The 24,468-nt window shown below is 44.9% G+C and overlaps 1 protein-coding gene across 1 annotated transcript in view; it reads right to left on the bottom strand.

Annotated features, from left to right (window-relative positions):
- Positions 1–24,468, bottom strand: part of LOC126184555 (sodium-dependent transporter bedraggled) — a 745,492-nt gene that overhangs the window by 306,604 nt on the left and 414,420 nt on the right. The window contains exon 5 of the mRNA XM_049926982.1: positions 18,711–18,812. Coding sequence (XP_049782939.1) covers positions 18,711–18,812 — 102 coding nt within the window. The remainder of the gene's footprint in view (positions 1–18,710; positions 18,813–24,468) is intronic.

Below are 24,468 nucleotides of genomic sequence, written 5' to 3'. Positions count from 1 at the left end.
CAGCTGCTCGAAACGTGCAGCGCATCACAGACGCGGGCTGGTTGAAGCAGTATTGTGCTACGGGAGACATTCTCCTGCGATGGCATGGGACCTGTGATAGTAATCGAAAACACGCTGACAGCTGCGAACCACCTGCATCCCTTCATGTTTGATGTCTTCCCCGACGGCAATGTCATCTTTCAGTAACAGTCTCGGTGCTAGGGCCGTGCTAAAGTGATTTGAGGAGCATGACAGTGAAGTCACGTTGATGTCTCGACGACCAAATTCAACTGATATAAATCCTATGGAACCCATCTGGGTCACTATGGGGCACCATCAGTACGTACGCAAATCGACGGCCCGTTATTTACGTGAATTACAAGACATGTGCGTAGACATCTAATGCCACATACTTCCATAAACCTACCAACCAACTGTCGCATCCCTGATATGCACAATCCGTGATGTATTTAGTTTCAAATATGGAAAAACCTTGAGCAGGTGGTCATAATGTTTTGGCTCATCAAATGGCTCTGAGCACTATGGGACTTAACTACTGAGGTCATCAGTCCCCTAGAACTTAGAACTACTTAAACCTAACTAACCTAAGGACATCACACACATCCATGCCCGAGGCAGGATTCGAACCTGCGACCGTAGCGGTCACGCGGTTCCAAACTGACGCGCTTAGAACCGCACGGCCACACCGGCCGGCTTTTGGCTCATCAATGTACATTTTCTATACAGCTTTTTCGCTATGTACTCGACAACTCTCAGAAGTTGCGCACTATGGTACCATCTGTGGCGCTGTGCCGCCAAGTTCGTTTAAAAATGCGTATTTGATCTTGAGTAGACTGTGCTTTCAGTTGTTGTATTCGTTGCGTTTTGTGTGTTTTCCTTTCTTCATCCAAAAGGGCAAGCGCAATAGCACAAACCTGTAAAGTCTCGGGAAGTCATCGCGAATTCCGAACAGCTGTGCACCACCGGACGCATAGATACAAATCACCAGATGTAAACGCACGTTCATACACGTACGACTAGCAAGCAGAGCGCTCCTGGAAGTCGCAATGTATGTCCAACAGGTGCGTATATACACTACTGGCCATTAAAATTGCTACACCAAGAAGAAATGCAGATGATAAACGGGTATTCATTGGACAAATATATCATAGTAGAACTGACATGTGATTACATTTTCACGCAAATTTGGGTGCATAGATCTTGAGAAATCAGTACCCAGAACAACCACCTCTGGCCGTAATAACGGTCTTGATACGCCTGGGCATTGAGTCAAACAGAGCTTGGATGGCGTGTACAGCTGCAGCTGCCCATGCAGCTTCAACACGATACCACAGTTCATCAAGAGTTGTTACTGGCGTACTGTGACGAGGCAGTTGCTCGGCCACCATTGACCAGACGTTTTCAATTGGTGAGAGGTCTGGAGAATGTGCTGGCCAGGGCAGCAGTCGAACATTTTCAGAATCCAGAAAGGCCCGTACAGGACCTGCAACATGTGGTCGTGCATTATCCTGCTGAAATGTAGGGTTTCACAGGGATCGAATGGAGGGTAGAACCACAGGTCGTAACACATCTGAAATGTAACGTCGACTGTTCAAAGTGCCATCAATGCGAACAAGAGGTGACCGAGACGTGTAACCAATGGCACCCCAGACCATCACGCCGGATGATACGCCAGTATGGCGTTGACAGATACACGCTTCCAATGTGCGTTCACCGCGATGTCGTCAAACACGGATGCGACCATCATGATGCTGTAAACAGAACCTGAATTCATCCGAAAAAAATGACGTTTTGCCATTCGTGCACCCAGGTTCGTCGTTGAGTACACCATCGCAGGCGCTCCTGTCTGCGATGCAGCGTCTATGGTAACCGCAGCCACGGTCTCCGCGCTGATAGTCCATGATGCTGCAAACGTCGTCGAACTGTTCGTGCAGATGGCTGTTGTCTTGCAAACGTCCCCATATGTTGACTCAGGGATCGAGACGTGGCTCCACGATCAGTTACAGCCATGCGAATAAGATGCCTGTCATCTCGACTGCTAGTGATACGAGGCCGTTGGGATCCAGCACGGCGTTCTTTATTACCCTCCTGAACCCACCGATTCCATATTCTGCTAACAGATCTCGACCAATGGGAGCAGCAATGTCGCGATACGATAAAGCGCAATCGCGATAGGCTACAATCCGACCTTTATCAAAGTTGGAAACGTGACGGTACGCATTTCTCCTTCTTACACGAGGCATCACAACAACGTTTCACCATGCAACGCCGGTCAACTGCTGTTTGTGTATGAGAAATCGGTAGGAAACTTTCTTCATGTCAGCACGTTATAGATGTCGCCACCGGTGCCAACCTTGTGTGAATGCTCTGAAAAGCTAATCATTTGCATATAACTGCATCTTCTTCCTGTCGGTTAAATTTCGCGTCTGTAGCACGTCATCTTCGTGGTGTAGCAGTTTTAATGGCCAGTAGTGTATGTCACGCATACTTGTGCCGATACAAATCACAGATACAAAATCACCTTTAAAAGTATAAAGCGGTCGCACGCAGCTCGCCGGAAACACGCAATGGCCCATTTATACTCACTTGCTTCATATGTGGTTAGCAGCCGAGCTCTAACCAGTAATTTCAACTCTTTAACCTGTGGGCCTGCACCTCTGTACTACGCAGATGAGTACAAACAAAGACAATTACATGCAAACTACCGTGTAAATGGACATTCTTGAACTGTTGGTTAACCGCTTTCTTGTCGACATATCCAAAACTAGCCAGAACGGCTTATGAATGTCGTACAACATAAGCTCAGATTTTTCTCACTGCTTAATATTTGACTAACAACAGCATGATTGGTTGCTCCAAACAAGGTTTGAAGGCAGAAGCGAGCGGCAAACGAAAATGGAGGTTCGAAGTCTCATTGTCACGGGTTAGAAAGGATCCAGAGGAATAACACATGCATATGAGAAAAGCGGTTCGAAAGCGAACAGGTTGAGGGCGAAGATGTACGGTAACACACACACACACACACACACACACACACACACACACACACACACACACACACACACACAAACAAACAAATCTAATTCTTAAGGAATAATGCATTAAACTGCATTTACATCACATGGGTCATATTTTAGATATCTCAAAAAGATGAGATTCTGAGACGTGGAAATACTCCTAAGATATTTTATCAAACTGCTATAACACATCTGAGTGCTATGGAATATTATAATTTCAAAAAGCCAAAACAAAAATGGTTCAAATGGCTCTGAGCACTATGGGACTTAACATCTGAGGTCATCAGTCCCCTAGAACTTAGAACTACTTAAACCTAACTAACCTAAGGACATCACACACATCCATGCCCGAGGCAGGATTTGAACCTGCGACCGTAGCAGTCACGCGGTTCCGGACTGCGCGCCTAGAACCGCTTTTTTTCTTTAATCTCATTTTGTTCGTTTTTGTTCGTTGAATCTGATCGGAGCGGATGTCCTAAGACACCCTTTTTTTAAGTCGTTGTTGATCTATTAACTCAGTTTTTTTTTATTACAGAGGGCAGCTAACCCTCTGACCGAACACGCTGAGCTACCGTGCCGGCGTAAGGAAATCGGCTGTCCCTTCCCCAGTTCCCCAATATTTACTTCCTGAAATACATCCGTAAATCACGAAAGACTTAAACAAGTAAATCTAGATGGCCGGATAACTAAAGGCGTTAGTTTTAAGAATCTGTAAATGTACAAAATGTCGTAGGAACTGTACAAGAGAAACTTCCGGGTAACATATGAACTACACACGATGTTTAATATCCTCGCCATGAATCCAAAATAATCTTAGGCCTTAAAGTCCTGGTACAAACCATTAATAGTCCTGGTTCTCTCGTGATGTACTGTACTAGCTTTTGAGGAAAAAGAAGTTTTGGGAATGAGAAAGTACATGCATTAGCATACTATGCGGAACGTTTTCCAAAATACATAAATTTTTGGAGGTCTCTGGGACTAAACAGCCGGCCGGTGTGGCCGAGCGGTTCTAGGCGCTTCAGTCTGGAACCGCGAGACCGCTACGGTCGCAGGTTCGAATCCTGCCTCGGGCATGGATGTGTGTGATGTCCTTAGGTTAGAAAGGTTTAACTAGTTCTAAGTTCTAGGGGACTAATGACCTCAGAAGTTGAGTCACATAGTGCTCAGAGCCATTTGAACCTTTTTTTTTTGGGACTAACACCAGATGTAATTCTTATAACACTCTGATGTATTAGGATAATTATGTCTCTGCAAGTCATATTTCCCCCAGAAGTGTTTTTGTGGTTATTTATTAAATACAAATATGATGAATTAACTCATTTCTTCATTACTGCATCATTTATGACCGTAATAATATACTCGTATTCGGAGAACATCACGAAACTTCGGCACTTCACTAAGTATAGCGCGTGAATTTTTCATTTCAGTTTGTGGACTGTTTGCAGTCCTAAAACTGAACACTATTTACTTCCTGTATTTCACTGTCTCAATAGCGTTTGGTTACAGGTTCTAGAGATCTGTGAGAGATACTGCACTGTTCGGGGATGGCTCAAACGAAATCCATAAATTTTTTATTAAAAAGGAGGACAAATTGCGCCACTAACCAGTATGTTGTTAGGCTTGTTCGTAATAATGCTCCGCCGGCCGATGTGGCCGACCGGTTCTAGGCGCTACAGTCTGGAGCCGTGCGACCGCTACGGTCGCAGGTTCGAATCTTGTCTCTGGCATGCATGTGTGTGATGTCCTTAGGTTAGTTAGGTTTAAGCAGTTCTAAGTTCTAGGGGACTGCTGACCTCAGAAGTTATGTGCCATAGTGCTCAGAGCCATTTGAACCAATAAAGCTCCGCATGTTAAGTAGATGGTAGCATGATGCAGATGCACACACACCAACACACCAGCAAATTGCGGCAGGGACTCTCTTCGTTCTCATATTCTGCCTCTGCATGAGACTTGTCACATCAGGGAGTCTAAAGAATGCAGGTAGAAGTTTGTCAGTGGAACGATATACATACCATATGCCGCTTATGTGTGGCGGGTTTGCAGCGTGGTTAGCTGAAAAAGGCAGTGTGCTAGAAATCCACCGAGTGGCACTGCATGGCATCCAGCAGCTATTAACATCAATCAAGCGTGTGGATGAATCCTGAACAAGTTTTATACGCTTTGAAAACGAAAATTAATCTTTCATTTCGAGAATAGATGAGCAGATCACAAAGATACATTGAAAATATGTTGGACTCTTTCAGAGGCAAGGCGAAGGGTTGGCCGTGATTAGAAACTAGAACAGGTGAGCCCAGCGGTTACAAGGCACACTGGGGATTACGCAGAGGGAACTGGAAGGGGAGCTGGCATGCTACCCCTCGTGGGCAGACCGAGGTGACAGCGACACACTTGACTAGAATAGGGTCCAAACCGCTGTCCGCTTATACTGATTTAGCGTTTCTGAGAGTTTCCTGTGTCAATTATGGCAGATACCGCAACGGTTTAGTAGGAAAGGAAACGCTCTATTTCACTGGAAGATGGCTGACAGAGGTGTCGCACGAATCCGAACAGAGTTTGAGAGGAGGTAGCGTATTGCAGCAGTCTGTTGCATGCGCTCGTAGTTGGTTGATCTTAGAGGATACGCGACTTACCAGTCAAATGGCTCTGAGCACTATGGGACTTAATATCTGAGGTCATCAGTCCCCTTAGAACAACTTAAACCTAACTAATCTAATGAGATCACACACATCCATGCCCGAGGCAGGATTCGAACCCGCGACCGTAGCGGTCGCGCGGTTCCAGACTGTAGCGTCTAGAACCGCTCGGCCACTCCGGCCGGCACTTACCAGTCACTTCTGAAAAATCATTAAAAATTTTTGTCAGAAATATCTCCGTATGCTCGCGGATTTAGAAAATTTTCTACAGTCGATTTTGGGGACTAACTTTGCACTGCAGCGTGGTGTTCAAGACTTGGAGTCCGCACACTCGTGATGTTTCCCGCAGTGAGTCTGAAGGACTTGTGATGAGTTTCATGTGGCACTAGGAACGAACAGGACTTAAACTGTAACCATACCGGAGGTGATGGAGGGCGCAGGCGCTCTGCACCGTGTCTGGCCTATCGGACAGTCATTAAAGGCGGAACTTGTGCTAAATTCTAAAATATCTATCTCTGCTTGCAGACACTCATTCTTATGGTTTTATTGCTGAACCTCCTATCAGTTTTCTGGGGTATGTACTATGCTACATACTTGGTTAGCAGACCCTGCTAGTTCTGTGAAATATCGTCATTGCATGCCTGGTGAATACTACAGGATGCTTAACATTGCAGCGAAGCGGCAGTGGACATTTTATCTCGAACAAAAGATGTTCCCCATGATGTGATCTATCTGCCCTAGAAGTTTGTCACAGGGACTTATTTACACATATCAAAAAAAGTTTTGCATCACCTCGGTTCCGAGAGTTCCGGAACCGGTACAAGAAATTGGAATAGAGATCAACATAACCATCATTTCCGCTCTTCTTATTGCTCATGAAAACCCCACATTGCATGTTGTACCACCATATAGTGAGACCTGCAGAGGTGGTGGTCCAGATTGCTGTACACACCGATACCTCTACTACCCACTAGCACGTCCTCTTGCATTGATGCATGCCTGTATTCGACGTGGCATACTATCCACAGGTTCATCAAGGCACTGTTAGTCCAAATTGTCCCAAACCTCAACGGCGATTCGTCGTAGATCCCTCAGAGTGGCTGGTGGGTCACGCCGTCCATAAACAGGCCTTTTCAATCTATCGAGGCGTGTCCGATAGGGTTCATGTCTGCAAAACGTGCTGGCCACTCTAGTCGAGCGATGTCGTTATCCTGAAGGAAGTCATTCATAAAATGTGCACAATGGGGGCGCGAATTGTCGTCCATGAAGAGGAATGCCTCGCCAGTATGCGTGCACTATCGGTCGGAGGACGACATACACGTATCGTACAGCCGTTACCAGCGGCGTACGTCGGTCCCACATAATGCCACCCCAAAACAGCAGGAAACCTCCACCTTGCTGCACTTGCTGGACGGTGTTTCTAAGGCGTTCAGCCTGACCGGGTTGCTTCCGAACACGTCTCAGACGATTGTCTGGTTGAAGGCATATGCGACACACATCGATGAAGAGAACTTCATGCCAATCCTGAGCGGTCCATTCGGCATGTTGTTGGGCCCACCTGTACCGCGCTGCATGGTGTCTTGGTTGCAAAGGTGGACCTCGCCATGGACGTCTATTCAATATGGCGGTGTTTCGGTCAGGGTTCCTCCGAGCCATAATGCGTAGGTAGCGGTCACGCACTGCAGCAGTATCCTGTGGGCGGCCTGAACAAGGAATGTCATCGACAGTTCCTATCCCTCTGTATCTCCTCCATGTCCGAAAAACATCGCTTTTGTTCACTACGAGACGCCTGGACACTTGCCTTGTTGAGAGCCCTTCCTGGCAGCACAAAGTAATAATGCGGACGCGATCGAACCGCGGTATTCACCGTCCAGGCATGGTTGAACTACAGACAACACGAGCCTGTACCTCCTTCCTGTTGAAGTGACTGGAACTGATCGGCTGTCGATCCCCCTTCGTCTAATAGGTGTTGCTCATGCATGGTTGTTTACATCTTTGGGCGGGTTTAGTGACATCTCTGAACAGTCAAAGGGACTGTATACGCGCACAATGTCCTCGTCCTATTCGATAGGGTGCTATTTCAGTCCACCTCCTGCACGCTTTTTATTCTACAAGGAATTAATGGATCAAACATTTACTGATACTTGTTCTGCGTAGTGATTGTGCTACACACTGACCTACTGAATGTTTTTTCCCCTTGGTTTTATTAAACCATACTGCCAACTGCTTGGTAAAATACACAATCTCAACTTAAAAAGTTTAAATAATGATTTAAGATTATTTTACAGTATCCACATATGAACATTACTTGTGGCCACAGAATCTTGACATGACAAATTCTGTATATATTATGAATTTCTCCACCACGTTTTTCTGTCTGTATATTACGGCTAATCTTAGGAACTACTGTTGAGATTTTGATATGGTTTTCACAAACGTATAGGCTGATACAGTAAGAGGTTAGCAGTTATACGATGGACAAACGAACCAAATTAATGCACTTATAACTTCTGGTGTCAAGTTACACACTTGGGTGACTTCTATTCGAGGACCCTCACTCCCCTCCCTCTGAAGAACCATTGGCAACTGATCAAGATCATCCACGAGAACCCCTTTCTCCCCCCCTCCTCAGATCAAAGAGATTCAAGCACCCCTCCCCACCTTCATCTTTTGTAACTGTGGCACCTGAGTGTGTGGGGTTCACTCTGGAGCTGGGCAGTATAGAGAGAGGGTCACTTTGTGTCTGTTTGTTAATTACAAATTAACTTAAGCCTTGTCACTCAAGTTCTATTGGTTAATAAAAATTCAACATTATGTGATTATCGTCATTTGAGCGCCGGCCGAAGTGGCCGTGCGGTTAAAGGCGCTGCAGTCTGGAACCGCGAGACCCCTACGGTCACAGGTTCGAATCCTGCCTCGGGCATGGATGTTTGTCATGTCCTTAGGTTAGTTAGGTTTAACTAGTTCTAAGTTCTAGGGGACTAATGACTGCAGCAGTTGAGTACCATAGTGCTCAGAGCCATTTGAACCATTTTGAGGCATCAGCAGAGACGACACCCAGGCAGGTAATATGTAAGTACTTTCATTCTTCCCCAGTTTTACATATTTTCCACCTATTTTCATATTTTTCTGTATTTTTGCAATTTTAAAAAATTTCGCCAAATTTTATCCAATTATGTGAGCTCCATCCTACTACTCCTAATATGACGTCACCATCGCATCATGTGGCATCATCATCATGATACTGTCAGCCAATCACAATGTATTGTGTCCCGAGAGAGAGAGAGAGAGAGAGAGAGAGAGAGAGAGATGAACAAGTTGGTAGAAATAATGATGTGATGGCATATTACTCAAAATGGTTGTAAATATTAAAGTAATGTATTGTACAGAACAGTATGGCAATGCATTGTGTGGATAAATTTATGATGTCACGATATTTTTCTAAATTTGATTCATGTCCGTCATTAGATTTTTTTTCCATCACCTTGGTGACGTTAGCCAGGTGGGAACACGTAGCAGAAATACCGCAGCTAGATATATAAACTCTTGCAAAGTCATCTGTACTGTAGTAGTGTGTTAAAACGAGCTCGTTCTCGTATTGCTATAAATAATGATGTCACAGCGTGTCCCAGTAAATACTAACGAAGTATATGATACTAGTATGTGACGTCATAACAAAATTATGTAAGCACTGCAGTTTTACCGAGTTTACATTTGCATGCAATGTAAAGTGGTATGATTCCAGAATGGTAAAGTGGTATGATTCCAGAATGGTGAAATGGTACGTCTGAATCTGATATTGACGTTACTACAGATGAAGTCATAAGACGTTTGCTGATACAAGATAAGAGGGGCTCTGTGCACAATAAGGATAGCATACATTTTATCAGCATGACTTAGATTATCGTCTAATACTATTGCACAGCATTTGTGTAATTTTTTGACAAGTTTTATACACGCAAAAGATAGATATAACAGGGACTTTAGTCATCAGTAATATGTTCTATTGCACAATTTACAACAGTCTGTCAACGCTGCGATAACTTTTCGATTCCACGACTACAAAAATCACGTGACTTTGAGGCGAAAAACTCGTCGAGCCATTTTCGGGAGGCATTTTCATGCGGAAAGGAAGTTTCTTGAAAGTTGTTCGATAGAGAGTGGAAAAGGTGAAAATCTGGGGGAGCAAGATCAGGTAAATAAGGTGGGTGCGAAATGACTTCCAACCCAACTCCTGTATACTGTTTTTTGTTCATAACAAGATGCGAGCGGGCGTTATCGTGGAGTTACATCGCATCACGTATGCTTCCTGGTCGTCATTCTTGGACTGCGGCTGCAACACGTCTCAGTTGTTGACAGTAAATGTCAGCAGTGATGGTTACACCGCGAGGAAGCGATTCGTAGTACCGTCGCTGTTCCAGCAGATGCATAACATTATCTTTTATGGGAGCGCGCACGTCTTTGTACGTGGAGTTGCTGCTTTGTTTGGGTTTAATCATTCCTTTCTTTTCCTTATGTTACCGTAAAGCCGCCATTTCTCGTCACCAGCAACGATAGAGGATAGGAATGGTTTTTCACCAGCCAACTGATGGCAAGCAAGCAGAGATGCACATGTGGCCACCTGCTAACTTTTCTTGATTTTATCTTAGAGCATGACTCATACACCCAACTTTTGGACATTCACCATTGCATGGAAATATCGGACGAAGGTGCAATGATCACAGTTCATCACGTTTACCAGTTCTCGAGTACACTGGCGTGTCATTGTGTCATTATGTCATGGACACCAAATTACAAGTACGATATCTAAACAAATAAACCTGGTAATATTGTTAGTATACGTCACATTACTATAAAACTCATATATTAACTACAGAAAAAGTTCCGAGTATGATCATCACTATTAACGTTATTGCCACCGATCCATAGAACTCCAAAGACATTCTGCAGTATTTAAAAAATATTACTGCCGCGAAAGCTTATCTGTGCATAAGTTCAAAAAATGGTTCAAATGGCTCTGAGCACTATGGGACTTAACATCTATGGTCATCAGTCCCCTAGAACTTAGAACTACTTAAACCTAACTAACCTAAGGACAGCACACAACACCCAGCCATCACGAGGCAGAGAAAATCCTTGACCCCGCCGGGAATCTGTGCATAAGTAATGAGTGGCATCACATATACATCTATGCTTTAATAACGCAAAGCTGAAGTATTACTACCAACCTACCCAACACGATATTTATATAATAAACCCTGAAATACTATTAGTTTGTTACAGTGCTATAAGACACGTAAATAGCACAGGAAAAATCCGCGTATATCCATCCACAACACAAATCTTTCTGCCTGTTATGGAGGTTCATTCACCATTCACAGCAGCGTCTAGAGTGGCTCACTGCCAATCCGTCAGTCGCAAAGTTACTTTAATCGCAGTATAGCTGCGTTCTCCCAATCTTGCGATATTACTTCGGTCTCCCGTATGTCTCGTGCGATGTTTGCTAGTTCTCTGAAGGTACTCGGCCCAGCTTCCCTTACCAGTTCAGCTACAATGTCATCTTCTCTCACTGTCCTATAGTTTTTCAGTTTCACGATTTGTCGCTCGATCTTCAATTCGTTCGGCTTTTGGCTCCAATTATTAAATAACACAGCTCTCCTCTTAAGCCCTTCACTGTACCATCGAAGGCGTGCTGTACAGTGCTGTCCGAACTGAAGCCTGGCGAGCGATGGCCTGCTCCCAGCCCAGACACCAGATCCTGGCCGACAATCCAACCACAACACCGAAAGTGATCCGCTTTCTGGCTGGCGCCTATGTACGGATGCAAATGTGCTGTGATGTTTTTGCCGTCGCCCTGGCGATGCATCAGAAAAACCATCCACAAGGTGCTCATCGGCCAGTTCTTCATCAGTAAACCTACCCATCTTTGTTTCTTTTGCACAGCGCTAACTCTTTCTTGAATGAGGTTGTCAAGATTTGGAACATTTTATGTATGTGGCCGAGTGCTCTTCCTAACGGCACGGTGGTCAAGGTAAGCTGAGGGAGGGAACTTTGTTCTGTGTCTTAGCCGCGCGGGATTAGCCGAGCGGTCTGTGGCGCTGCAGTCATGGACTGTGTGGCTGGTCCCGGCGGAGGTTCGAGTCCTCCCTTGGGCATGGGTATGTGTGTTTGTCCTTAGGATGATTTAGGTTAAGTAGTGTGTAAGCTTAGTGACTGATGATCTTAGCAGTTAAGTCCCATAAGATTTCACACACATTTGAACATTTTTCTGTGTCTTATCGTAATTTAACTGTTTCCGCACCGGATCCTCTGGGGAGGAATTTGGGGGCCAACCTAGCGTTTGCCTAAACGAGTGTGGGAAACCACCCTCGGCCTGTAAGATGCAGAAAAAAATGGTTCAAATGGCTCTGAGCACTATGGGACTTAACTGCTGAGGTCATAAGTCCCCTAGAACTTAGAACTACCTAAACCCAACTAACCTGAGGACATCACACACATCAATGCCCGACGTAGGATTCGAACCTGCGACCGTAGCGGTCACGCGGTTCCAGACTGTAGCGCCTAGAACCGCACGGCCACTCCGGCCGGCTAAGGTGCAGAAAGCCACGGTCGTTAATCCCCTCCCGGGTGTGGCTCGCGTCCCGCCTCAAGTTATACGCTGCACGGTACAGGTTCACCAGTAAACTACACACACTGTTGGGAAAACAAACCGTGACAATACCGCGGAATACTAAATGTAAACTTGAGGGCGAAGTGTAAAGTGGGCATAAGTTTTGTCGACTGCAACAACCGTGAATTTTTTCCCTAACTAATAAGGGAACCGAGCCTGCTCATCATCACCGATGTCGTCCAGATGAATGGTACATGCAGGGCTCGAAGTGACAGAAGAGGGAACTCCAGATGGTCAAGCGTTCAGAAAATGCAACATTTCTGGCGCTGGCCGGGGCGGCACGTACCATTTACGTTATCGCGCTTTCCAGGCAGTGTTTGGCGCAGCGGAAAGATAACACAACGTTAATATCACTGTCGTGTCCCTATGCGGGAACTTTTCTCGTTTTGAATTTTTACGTCACTTACACTGCAAATAAACCGAAATATGTTCGCTGTATCGAATTTATTTGTATTTTATTAATATTTTCACAAAAGGCGTGAAAGGAAATGGACAATCTGGGATTAAAAATAAATATCGAGCAAGGGATTCTACCTTTCAATTACAATCGCTTCGTGCAAAGTTATTTGCAGAGTCCTCGTGTACGCTTTAAGTACAGGTCTTTCTTGGAGATTTATTTGCAATCCCACATTTTCCTTCGCCTTTCCTTTTCGTGCCTTTTACGGACGTATTAATAAAAACAATATATTGAGCATTATTTCTGTGGCATATGTAGGGCTGCGCCCACCGCACTTGAATATACCGGGTGATCAAAAAGTCAGTATAAATTTGAAAACTTAATAAACCACGGAATTATGTAGATAGAGAGGTAAAAATTGACACACATGCTTGGAATGACATGGGGTTTTACTAGAACAAAAAAAGAAACAACAAAGTATAGCTAGACGCGTGAAAGATCTCTTGCGCGCGTCGTTCGGTGATGATCGTGTGCTCAGCCGCCACTTTCGTCATGCTTGGCCTCCCAGGTCCCCAGACCTCAGTCCGTGCGATTATTGGCTTTGGGGTTACCTGAAGTCGCAAGTGTATCGTGATCGACCGACATCTCTAGGGATGCTGAAAGACAACATCCGACGCCAATGCCTCACCATAACTCCGGACATGCTTTACAGTGCTGATCACAACATTATTCCCCGACTACAGCTATTGTTGAGGAATGATGGTGGACATATTCAGCTTTTCCTGTAAAGAACATCATCTTTGCTTTGTCTTACTTTGTTATGCTAATTATTGCTATTCTGATCAGATCATGCGCCATCTGTTGGACAGTTTTTGGACGTTTGTTTTACTTTGGTTCTAATAAAACCCCATGTCATTCCAAGCATGTGTGTCAATTTTTACCTCTCTATCAACATTATTACGTGATTTATTCAGTTTTCTAATTTATACTGACTTTTTGATCACCCGGTACTTCACGGGCCAGGAGCGGCCCCTGCCTCACCTCGGAGGCCGTTTGTACTACATCAGTCCAACATTATATTGCACCGTGCAGTAAGGGCCCTTCGGCCGCCTTATCGTGAGTTTTTAACGTGATATTTTTCGAGGACACTTTGAACCACTTGATAGTATATGCACAAGGGCCTTAAAATCTTTCACAGTGCGACGCACTTTCCACAGTCAGCACTGGTCTCGTTTACTGTAACGTCACCGCATGTTTCCGGTAAAAGCCACGGGAGGAAATTTGGAAATTCGTGGTAAGATCCTATGCGACCAAACTACTGAGGTTATCGGTCCCTAAGCTTACACACTACTTAACATAACTTACGCTAATGGCGACACACACACACACGCATGCCCGAGGGAGGACTCGAAACTCCGACGGGGCGATCCGCGCGAACCGTGACAAGGCGTCTTACACCGCGCGGCTATCCCGCGCGGCACCACAGGTGGTTAAGTGCAATAATATTGTGGTCGCTTAGTGAACAGTCGTGGTCCTGTCTACAGTGAAACCCTCCGCCACAGCCAGCCGCTGTGGCCGAGCGGTTCTGGGCGCTTCAGTCCGGAACAGCGCTGTTGCTACGGTCGCAGGTTCGAATCCTGCCTCAGGCATGGATGTGTGTGATGTCCTCAGGTTAGTTAGGTTTAAGTAGTTCTAAGTTCTAGGGGGCTGATGACCTCAGATGTTAAGTTCCATAGTGCTCGGAGCCATTTTTCAAACTCTTATTCTGACGAATTTATATCACGGCCGTACTATTGATAACCCACTCATCTTCCTTGTCTCGTTAATTCCAGCTTCAAAATCATGACTCTTGGAAAACATCTCGCCTTGCCTCAGATGCTATATATACAGCAGCACTCAGCCAATTATTTTTGCACGTTGAGACAACTTCCAGAAAAATGAGATTAACAGAATATACAGACTTGGTATTAACAAGTCATTTCCCGAAATCGATTCCTGATTTATTTGTAAAACACAGACATCAGATTTTGGTAGAACATTGTATTAGAACATCTCTGTCTCAGAGCCAATAGAATTCCCAGGAATGCCAATTGTTAGGGTGACAAAATCTTCTCGGGTTTACTGCCGAATCAATGTGTTGTTCTCGAGCAACGTTTCAACAAGTTTCTTACTTGACATCTTCAGGCGAAGTTCACGTCTCGTCCGGATCTTTATAGCCGCTGGATCACGGGCTTCTCTGCATCCTAGGCGCCGATCGGGTCAATCAAGCGCGAGCGGAATCGGCGCGGCGGCGCATGGTGTGGGAGGGGGGGGGGGAGGGGAGGGGTGGAGAGGAGAGGAGAGGGGTGGGGGGGAACCGTGGGCGCGGCGTCCTGGCGTCTCGTCTCGGTGTGACCTGTTTCTTCCATACGCCGCCACCGACCTGCCTCCATCGGTGCGCTCTCATCTTATTCTTGATAATGTTGTGTTCCACGCGGTGCTGAGGTGGAAGCCACTATCCCGGTTGACCAGGTTATCACTGACCCGTATCTCCACTGCCTCTTTAATAATAGAGTCCCAGAAACCTTTCACTCTACACAGTCTCTTGGTTTCTTGAAATTGAAACGTGCGTTCTTCACTGAGGTTGTAATCCGCTACCGCGGATTTTTCTTTTTGTCCGAGGCGAACGCTTCTCATATGTTCAGAGATGCGTTGTGTTACGCAACTCAGTGTCTGTCCAATATATTGTTTCCCACATTCACAGGAAATGCTATACACACTCGGTGTTCTTAGACCCAAGTTGTCCTTCATTGAACCCAGCATTTTTATGATTTTTGCTGGAGGATGGAAGATGGTTTTTACCTTGTTCTTCTCCAGTATCGTGGCAACCTTGGCCGTGGACGGTCCTGCGATCGGGAGGAAGGTCCTCCTCCTCCTCTTCCTCCTCCTCCTCCTCCTTCTTCTTCTTCATCTTGAGAGCGCGTCTAATCTGCGTTTCGGTGTATCCATTCCTCTGGAAGGTTTTCTTCAGGTGCTGAATCTCCTGTCCTTGTCGCATATGTCATGAGCTCTGCGGACAAGAGTAGTGAGCACGGATTTCCGTTGTGCTGGGTGATGGCAGCTGTTGGCGTTGAGGTACCGGTCTGTGGGTGTTTTCTTTCGGTAGACCGCCCCAGTGTGCCGTCTGTTTTCTTCTTTATTAGGATATCGAGGAAGGATAGCCACCCATTTTCTTCCAATTCCATTGTGATTTTGATGTTCTCGTGTATACTGTTCAGATGGTTGAGAAATTCCGTTAGAATGTCCTCGCTGCGCGGCCAGACCGCGAAAGTATCGTTCACGAACCGATAAAAGACCTTAGGTTTAAGGCGTGCTCTTTCCAAGGCGATATCCTCTAAGTATTCCGTGCTCCATCCACCTCTTGGTAGAACTTACCCCCACACTGGAAATACGTGGTCGTGAGTTTATGGCGGAATAATTCCACTGTGTCTTCGACGCAATGATTCTCCAGTAGTTTCAAGGAGTCCTCTAACGGTACCTTCATGAAGAGGAATGTAACGTCAAAGCTGACCATAATATCATTTTTGTCAAGACTCCACTCCCTGAGTGTCTTAACAAACTCTGTGGAATTCTTTATGTGGTGGGGAGATTTACTCACGAGAGGCTTGAGTAGTTGTGCCAGATGTTTGGCTGTATCATAGGTAGGAGAATTGATCGTGTCTACTGTCGGGCGTAGTGGTACCTCCCTCTTGTGTATGCACCACGGTTATACGGCCTCCCCAAGAGGCAGCCATGCTGATTACCCTCCCTCATCACCGGACTCGATGAGTCCGCGAATTCGTGCAGTGCAGTGGACCCGACACTTCGCCTGAAGATGGCAAGTAATAAACTTGCCGAAACGTTGCTGGGGAACAACGCATTGACTCGACTGTCAACCCGAGAAGATTTTATCATCGAGATTCGCCGAGAAAGCCTGCACTTTCAAATTGTTATGGTATCCGCGGCAAGTTCAAAAAATGCTTCAAATGGCTCTGAGCACTATGGAACTCAACTGTTGTGGTCATAAGTCCCCTAGAACTTAGAACTACTTAAACCTAACTAACCTAAGGACATCACACACATCCATGCCCGAAACAGGATTCGAACCTGCGACCGTAGCGGTCGTGCGGTTCCAGACTGTAGCCCGCGGCAAGTGTCGCAGATCTGCTATGGTTATATACCTTCTATTACTGACAAGTTAAAATTCACCCCAAGTTTCTATCTTCATTTATGCAAAAGATATAAGTTTGTGAAATCGGATTAATCTTTTTGAAACATCCTATATTTGTGGTTCTGACGTGTTTGACGTTAAGAAGTTAGGACTTGTGCAATTTTCCTCAGCAGTGTCCTGTAACAGTACTGTAAACCATTAAAAATTAGGTCCACAGATTTCCAAATCGCATGCCTCTCACAATACATCATCATTACTCTGCAATGAACAATTAAGTGCCTCACAGACCTTTCATCGAACCACATTCAAGCTATTTCTCTACTGCTCCACTCTCAAACAGCGCGCGGGAGAAACGAACACTTAAATCTTTCTGCGCGAGTTCTGATTTCTCTTATTTTATTACGATCATTAGTCTTCACTATGGGCGTGGGCGCCAACATTTCCACACAGCAGTACTTGAGAAGTGGACGGACAAGCGTAGTGTAAGCAGTCTCTTTAATAGTCCTGTTATATTTTTTAAGTGTTCTGCCAATAAATCGCAGTCTTCACTCACATCATTATCTATGTGATCTTCCCAACTGAACTTATTCGTAATTGTAATCCCCCAGTATTTAGTTGAATTTACAGCCTTTAGATTTGTGAGATTTATCGTGTAACATAAATTCAGTGGAATCCTTTTAGTACTCGTGTGGACAACTTCACACTCTTCATTATTTAGTCAACTGCCACTTTTTTTCTCCATACAGGTATCTTTTCTAATTCATTTTGCAATTAGGTTTCATCCTCTGAAGACTTTATAAGGCAGTAGATGACAGCACTGCACGCTCGGATCGTTCACGTTTGTATCACTTTATCACTCTAGCTGCAGGGAATATTCTTCGCAATCGGACACTTGTTATATGAATCCATTATGATTTTTATCGGAAGAGGAAAACAAAGAAGCAAAAATCTCATTGCGATCGGCACTCGAGAGGGTAGCAGGAGTAGCATTTGCGCAATAAAGGGAATAAAGAAGGAGGGGGAAAGCATAGTTGCAAGTACTTCCCATAACTTCGCTACTTAGGAAAGACACAGAAGAACGAGGTCAATTTATTTTTACGTAATATTGTTGAACAGCTCGTCAGGGCCTGGCACGTAATATCCACGTCGCCCTCGTTCTTTATTTTATATTGCGAGGACTGCAAAAAAAAAAAAAAAAAGTTCAAGTGGCTCTGAGCGCTATGGGACTTAACATCTGAAGTCATCAGTCCCCTGGAACTAAGAACTACTTAAACCTAACTAACCTAAGGACATCACACACATCCATGCCCGAGGCAGGATTCGAACTTGCGACCGTAGCGGTCACGCGGTTCCAGACAGTAGCGCCTAGAACCGCTCGGCCACCCCGGCAGGCCGAGAACTGCAGTACGCGATCTCGGCTACTACACTATTCCTTCTGTTTTTATGAGATTTCCTTCTGACAGCGCGTGCACGGACTTGTTTTGCTTCGATTGACTCTTTCTTTATGTGACTACTTTTTGGGTACTCGAGTGACATAGTACTGACTTTGAACGTCTACATTACTCGAATTATTGGTCGTACTGACACAATCCGATAATACGAGCGTCTGCAGTCTCGCTAGCTGACCCTTAACTTTCCTGTCGCATCGCACCTTCCGTGCGGCTGCCTCCACTATGGCCCTCCTGCGTTGAGTACACCATCGCAGGCGCTCCTGCCTGTGATGCAGCGTCAAGGGTAACCGCAGCCATGATCTACGAGCTGATAGTCCATGCTGCTGCAAACGTCGCAAGTTTTAGATACTGACCGTGTGGCGGTGGGGCGCGGTGGCGCGCAGCGGATCTCGCCGCTGCAGCCCGTCGACCGGTACTGCGATGGAGTGCGGCCGCTGGCTGCGACTACTGCTGCCCTGCAACACGCAAAAAACATAATGCTGCAACATACTTACGTACTTCGATCCAACACTTTACAAACGAAAACTGAAACTAAATCACTTACACATTCAATACAGTGATTCTAGCTGTGGTGTCACCGCCAGACACCACACTTGCTAGGTGGTAGCTTTAAATCGGCCGCGGTCCATTAGTACATGTTGGACCCGCGTGTCGCCACTGCAGACCGAGCGCCACCACACGGCAGGTCTAGAGAGACTGACGAGCACTCGCCCCAGTTGTACGGACGACTTTGCTAGCGACTACACTGACGAAGCCTTTCTCTCATTTGCCGAGAGATAGTTAGAATAGCCTTCAGCTAAGTCCATGGCTACGACCTAGCAAGGCGCCATTAACCATTTCTAGAGAGAGTCTCACTTGTATCATCAAGAATGCTGTATACAAATGATGGATTAAAGTTAAGTATTCCAGCAGCTACGTACTTTTATTTATAGCATTCATTAAGCATCCTGTTTCAGACCTAAGCAACCCTGCGTGAGTTGACGCGTGCATTTCGGCCTCCTCTCTAAATTAGTGTACGTTGTGTTGGCTAATCTGCCGACACAACAGTAGCAGTGTGACGTGAGTGGTGCTCATGCTGAAAGAACCTATTTTCGGTTACACCGGTTCTTTTCGAGTCGATCTTAACCTAACGGTTAAAACCGTTCGAAATACCAGCCGCAACGATAAACACATTTGTCTTAACAGTGCCTATCCCGAATGCTGTATCGTGTCTGTGACACTCTGCCTCCTATTTCGCGATAATACAAAACGTGCTGTTCTTCGTTGTACTTTCTCGATGTATTCCGTTAATCGTATCTGGTAAGGATCCCAGACCGCGCAGCAGTACTAGGCAGTATCTTTTGTAGATCTGTTAAATCTTCTAAGTGTTCAAAAAATGGTTCAAATGGCTCTGAGCACTATGGGACTTAACATCTATGGTCATCAGTCCCCTAGAACTTAGAACTACTTAAACCTAACTAACCTAAGGACATCACACAACACCCAGTCATCACGAGACAGAGAAAATCCCTGACCCCTCCCAGGAATCGAACCCGGGAACCCGGGCGCGGGAAGCGAGAACGCGGTCGCAGGTTCGAATCCTGCCTCGGGCATGGATGTGTGTGCTGTCCTTAGGTTAGTTAGATTTAAGTAGTTCTAAGTTCTAGGGGACTGATGACCTCAGAAGTTAAGTCCCATAGTGCTCAGAGCCATTTTTTGAAGCGAGAACGCTACCGCACGACCACGAGCTGCGGCCTTCTAAGTGTTCAGCCAATAAATTGCACTCTTTGGTTTCCTTGTTCCACAACATTTTCTATGCGTTCTTTCCAATTTAAATTGTTCGTAATTGTAATTCCTAGGTAGTTAGTTGCATTTACGGCCTTAAGATTTGATTGATTTATCTAGTAACCAGAGTTTACCACATTCCTTTTACACCACTGGCCTACTGGCCATTAAAATTGCTACACAACGAAGATGACGTGCTACAGACGCGAAATTTAACCGACAGGAAGAAGATGCTGCGATATGCAAATGATTAGCTTTTCAGAGCATTCACACAAGGTTGGGACCGGTGGCGACACCTACAACGTGCTGACATGAGGAAAGTTTCCAACCGATTTCTCATACACAAACAGCAGTTGACCGGCGTTGCCTGGTGAAACGTTGTTGTGATGCCTCGTGTAAGGAGGGGAAATGCGTACCATCACGTTTCCGACTTCGATAAAGGTCGGATTGTAGCCTGTCGCGATTGCGGTTTATCGTATCGCGACATTGCTGCGAGGGTAATACGGAACCCCGTGCTGGATCTCAACGGCCTCGTATCACTAGCAGTCGAGATGACAAGCATCTTATCCGCATGGCTGTAACGGATCGTGCAGCCACGTCTCGATCCCTGAGTCTACAAATGGGGACGTTTGCAAGACAACAACCATCTGCACGAACAGTTCGACGACGTTTGCAGCAGCATGGATTATCAGCTCGTAGATCATGGCTGCGGTTACCCTAGACGCTGCGTCACAGACAGGAGCGCCTGCGATGGTGTATTCAACGACGAACCTGGGTACACGAATGGCAATACGTCATTTTTTCGGATGAATCCAGGTTCTGTTTACAGCATCATGATGGTCGCATCCGTGTTTGGCGACATCGCGGTGAACGCACATTGGAAGCGTGTATTCGTCATTGCCATACTGACGTATCACCCGGCGTGATGGTATGGGGTGCCATTGGTTACACGTCTCGGTCACCTCTTGTTCGCATTGACGGCACTTTGAACAGTGGACGTTACATTTCAGATATGTTACGACCCGTGGCTCTACCATTGATTCGATCCCTGCGAAACCTCAGATTTCAGCATGATAATGCACGACCGCATGTTGCAGGTCCTGTACGGGCCTTTCTGGATACAGAAAATGTTCGACTGCTGCCCTGGCCAGCACATTCTCCAGATCTCTCACCAATTGAAAACGTCTGGTCAATGGTGGCTGAGCAACTGGCACGTCACAATACGCCAGTCACTACTCTTGATGAACTGTGGTATCGTGTTGAAGCTGCATGGGCAGCTGTACCTGTACACGCCATCCAAGCTCTGTTTGACTCAATGCCCAGGCATATCAAGGCCGTTATTACTGCCAGAGGAGGTTGTTCTGGGTACTGATTTCTCAGGATCTATGCACCCAAATTGCGTGAAAATGTAATCACATGTCAGTTTTAGTATAATATATTTGTCCAATGAATACCCGTTTATCATCTGCATTTCTTCTTGGTGTAGCAGTTTTAATGGCCAGTAGTGTAGCACTGATGTGGTTGACCTCACACTTTTCTCAATTTAGGGTTTATTGCCAACTTTCGCACCATTCAGATATCTTTTCTAAATCGTTTTGCAATTCTTTTTGATCTTCTGATGAGTAAACTAGATGCTAAAGGACAGCATCATCTGAAAACAACCTAAGACGACTGCTCAGATTGTCTCCTAAATCGTTTATATAGATAAGAAACAGTAGAGAGCCTATAACACTACCTCGGGGAACGCCAGAAATCACTTCTGTTTTACTCGATGACTCACCGTCATCTACTATCAACTGTGACCTTTCTGACAGGAAATCACGAATCCCGTCAGATAACTGAGACGATATTCCATAAGCACGCAATTTCACTACAAACCGCTTGTGTGGTAAAGTGTCAAAAATCTTTTGGAAATCTAGAAATACAGAATCAATTTGAACGCAATTGTCAATAGTACTCAACATGGCGCGTGTGTAAAGAGTTGGTTGTGTTTCACAGGAACGATGTTTTCAAAATCCGTGTTGACTGTATGTCAATGGACCACTCTCTTCGAGATAATTCATAATGTTAGAACACAATATATGTTCCACAATCCTGCAGCATATCGATGTTAATGATACGGGCCTGTAATATAGTGGATCACTCCTACTAACTTTCTTGAATACTGGTTTGACCTGTGCAACTTTCCGGTCTTCGGGTACGGATCTTTCGTCGAGCGAGTGGTTGTATATGATTGTTAAATATGGAGTTACTGCATCAGCATTCTCTGAAAGGAATCTAATTGGTATACGGTCTGTACCAGAAGACTTGCATTTATTAAGTGATTTAAGTTGCTTCACTGCTCCGCGGATATCTACTTCTGACTTACTCATGTTGGCAGCTGTTCTTGATTCGATTTTGGAATATCGTCTTCTATGGTGAAGGAATTTCGGAAGGATGTGTTTAGTAACTCTGTTTTCGCAGCACTGTTGTCGATAGAATAGCCATTGCTGTCGCACAGAGAAGGCATTAACTGTGTCATCCCACTAGCATACTTTGCATACGACCATAACCTCTTTGGATTTTCTACCAGGTTTCGAGATGAAGTTTCGTTGTGGAAAACTATTGTAAGCATCTCGCATTGATGTCTGCGCTAAATTTCGAGTTTCTGTAAAAGATCGCCAATCTTGGAGGCATGACCACACATACACTTAGAAATAAAAAAATAATCATACAGACGTTATATTCGGTGTAGAGAAAATGTTGGTCTTGAACGTAATGTGTAGATATAAGAGAGGGTATAAATGCTTTAATAATGGGAAGACCGCACAGTAGAGAGAGAGAGAGAGAGAGAGAGATGGTGGAAGATGCAGTCAGAATGATTACTGCACGTATTTCATTGTCAATCTGTGCAAGTTGATTCGTTAGCTCCATCTGCCAGCCCACAATCTCTTTCCGCCATTCTCTGATTAACATTTTACCGTAGTATATTATTATAATTTTAAAATAATCAATTACACATTTGCGATAGATGGACTTGAGTGAGTTTAACGTGAACATACATCCATACGGAAAACACCCACACTACCTCGGGCTGGGTTATCAACGTAGCAACGTACATGTAAACAAAATAGTGTGTAATTAGACCCACACTTGGATGGTATGACGCAAAATTTTGCAATCTTGAGTCTTTACACACACACACACACACACACACACACACACACACACACACATATATATATATATATATATATATATATATATATATATATATATATATATATATATTTTGTTTTTTTGCTTTTGCTACAGATATTAATCACCGACCAAACTGTGTCAAATGCAAAATATTATCTGTCTTTAATTCTAATTATTTAATGTGAAAATTGATTACACAAATCAGTGTTGTTGTTGTGCTCATCTCAAACGTATACTGAGAAGTTTACTGCTAGTATACAGGGTGCATATTCGAAGCACTGCAGAGCTAAGACTAGAGTGTGCGTATTATTTTATCGATATACACGTCTTACTTCTACGTAAAATGACATATAATTCATCCTTACATTACGAGGACCCTCTTTGCTAGGGTAGCATTGTCACGTTTTTCCATATACAGGGTGTTTCCGTAACAGCGTGCAAAAATTTAATAGAATATGGAGGATGGTTAACCGAGCAATTTGCGGTAGGGAACCTGGGTTCGGAGAAGCCAGTTTAAGTAGATAATAGGAATAAAATCAAATTACTGTGCACTTTTTTAACTGCAAATACTATCATTGACACAATGAACGTACCATTTGTACTGTATCTTACAAAATATGCTGAAACTGACGGCCAGCAACCTAAATGCACGAACAGCATCAGCGAACAAGATTCTGACGCGCCGTGACAAATATCCCTGGTTTGTTTCGAATCACATCACAGGCAGCACAATCCTTTTGATCTCTTTATAATATGACATACGACTAAAATATTGTAAGGTTATGACACCTCTCCTCAAAAGTACATTAATGTGCACTACACAGAGAACTGTTGATACAATTGAAGCGTTACTTTTTGTTTTTTATACTACACTTGAAAGAAAACACCCACGCCCGAGGGAGGACTCGAACCTCCGCCGGGATCAGCCGCACAGTCCATGACTGCAGCGCCCCTAGACCACGCGGCTAACCCCGCGCGGCGGCATCTAAGTTCTTACGAACAAATAACGTGGGTATGTTCCTTGGACTTTGACCATGACAACGTCATCAGGCAACATTTGTTCTACGTGCTCTCGTAATATCTTCCTCTGTGATTCTGTGATCCGATATGGTCTGATATTTACAACTTTCCCCGTATGATCGGGCAAAATAGGAAGTGAATGACAAT

Source organism: Schistocerca cancellata, chromosome 4, assembly GCF_023864275.1.
Source record: "Schistocerca cancellata isolate TAMUIC-IGC-003103 chromosome 4, iqSchCanc2.1, whole genome shotgun sequence".
In the NCBI taxonomy this organism is placed as follows: Eukaryota; Metazoa; Arthropoda; class Insecta; order Orthoptera; family Acrididae; genus Schistocerca; species Schistocerca cancellata.
This window is presented reverse-complemented; position numbering and strand designations above follow the sequence as displayed.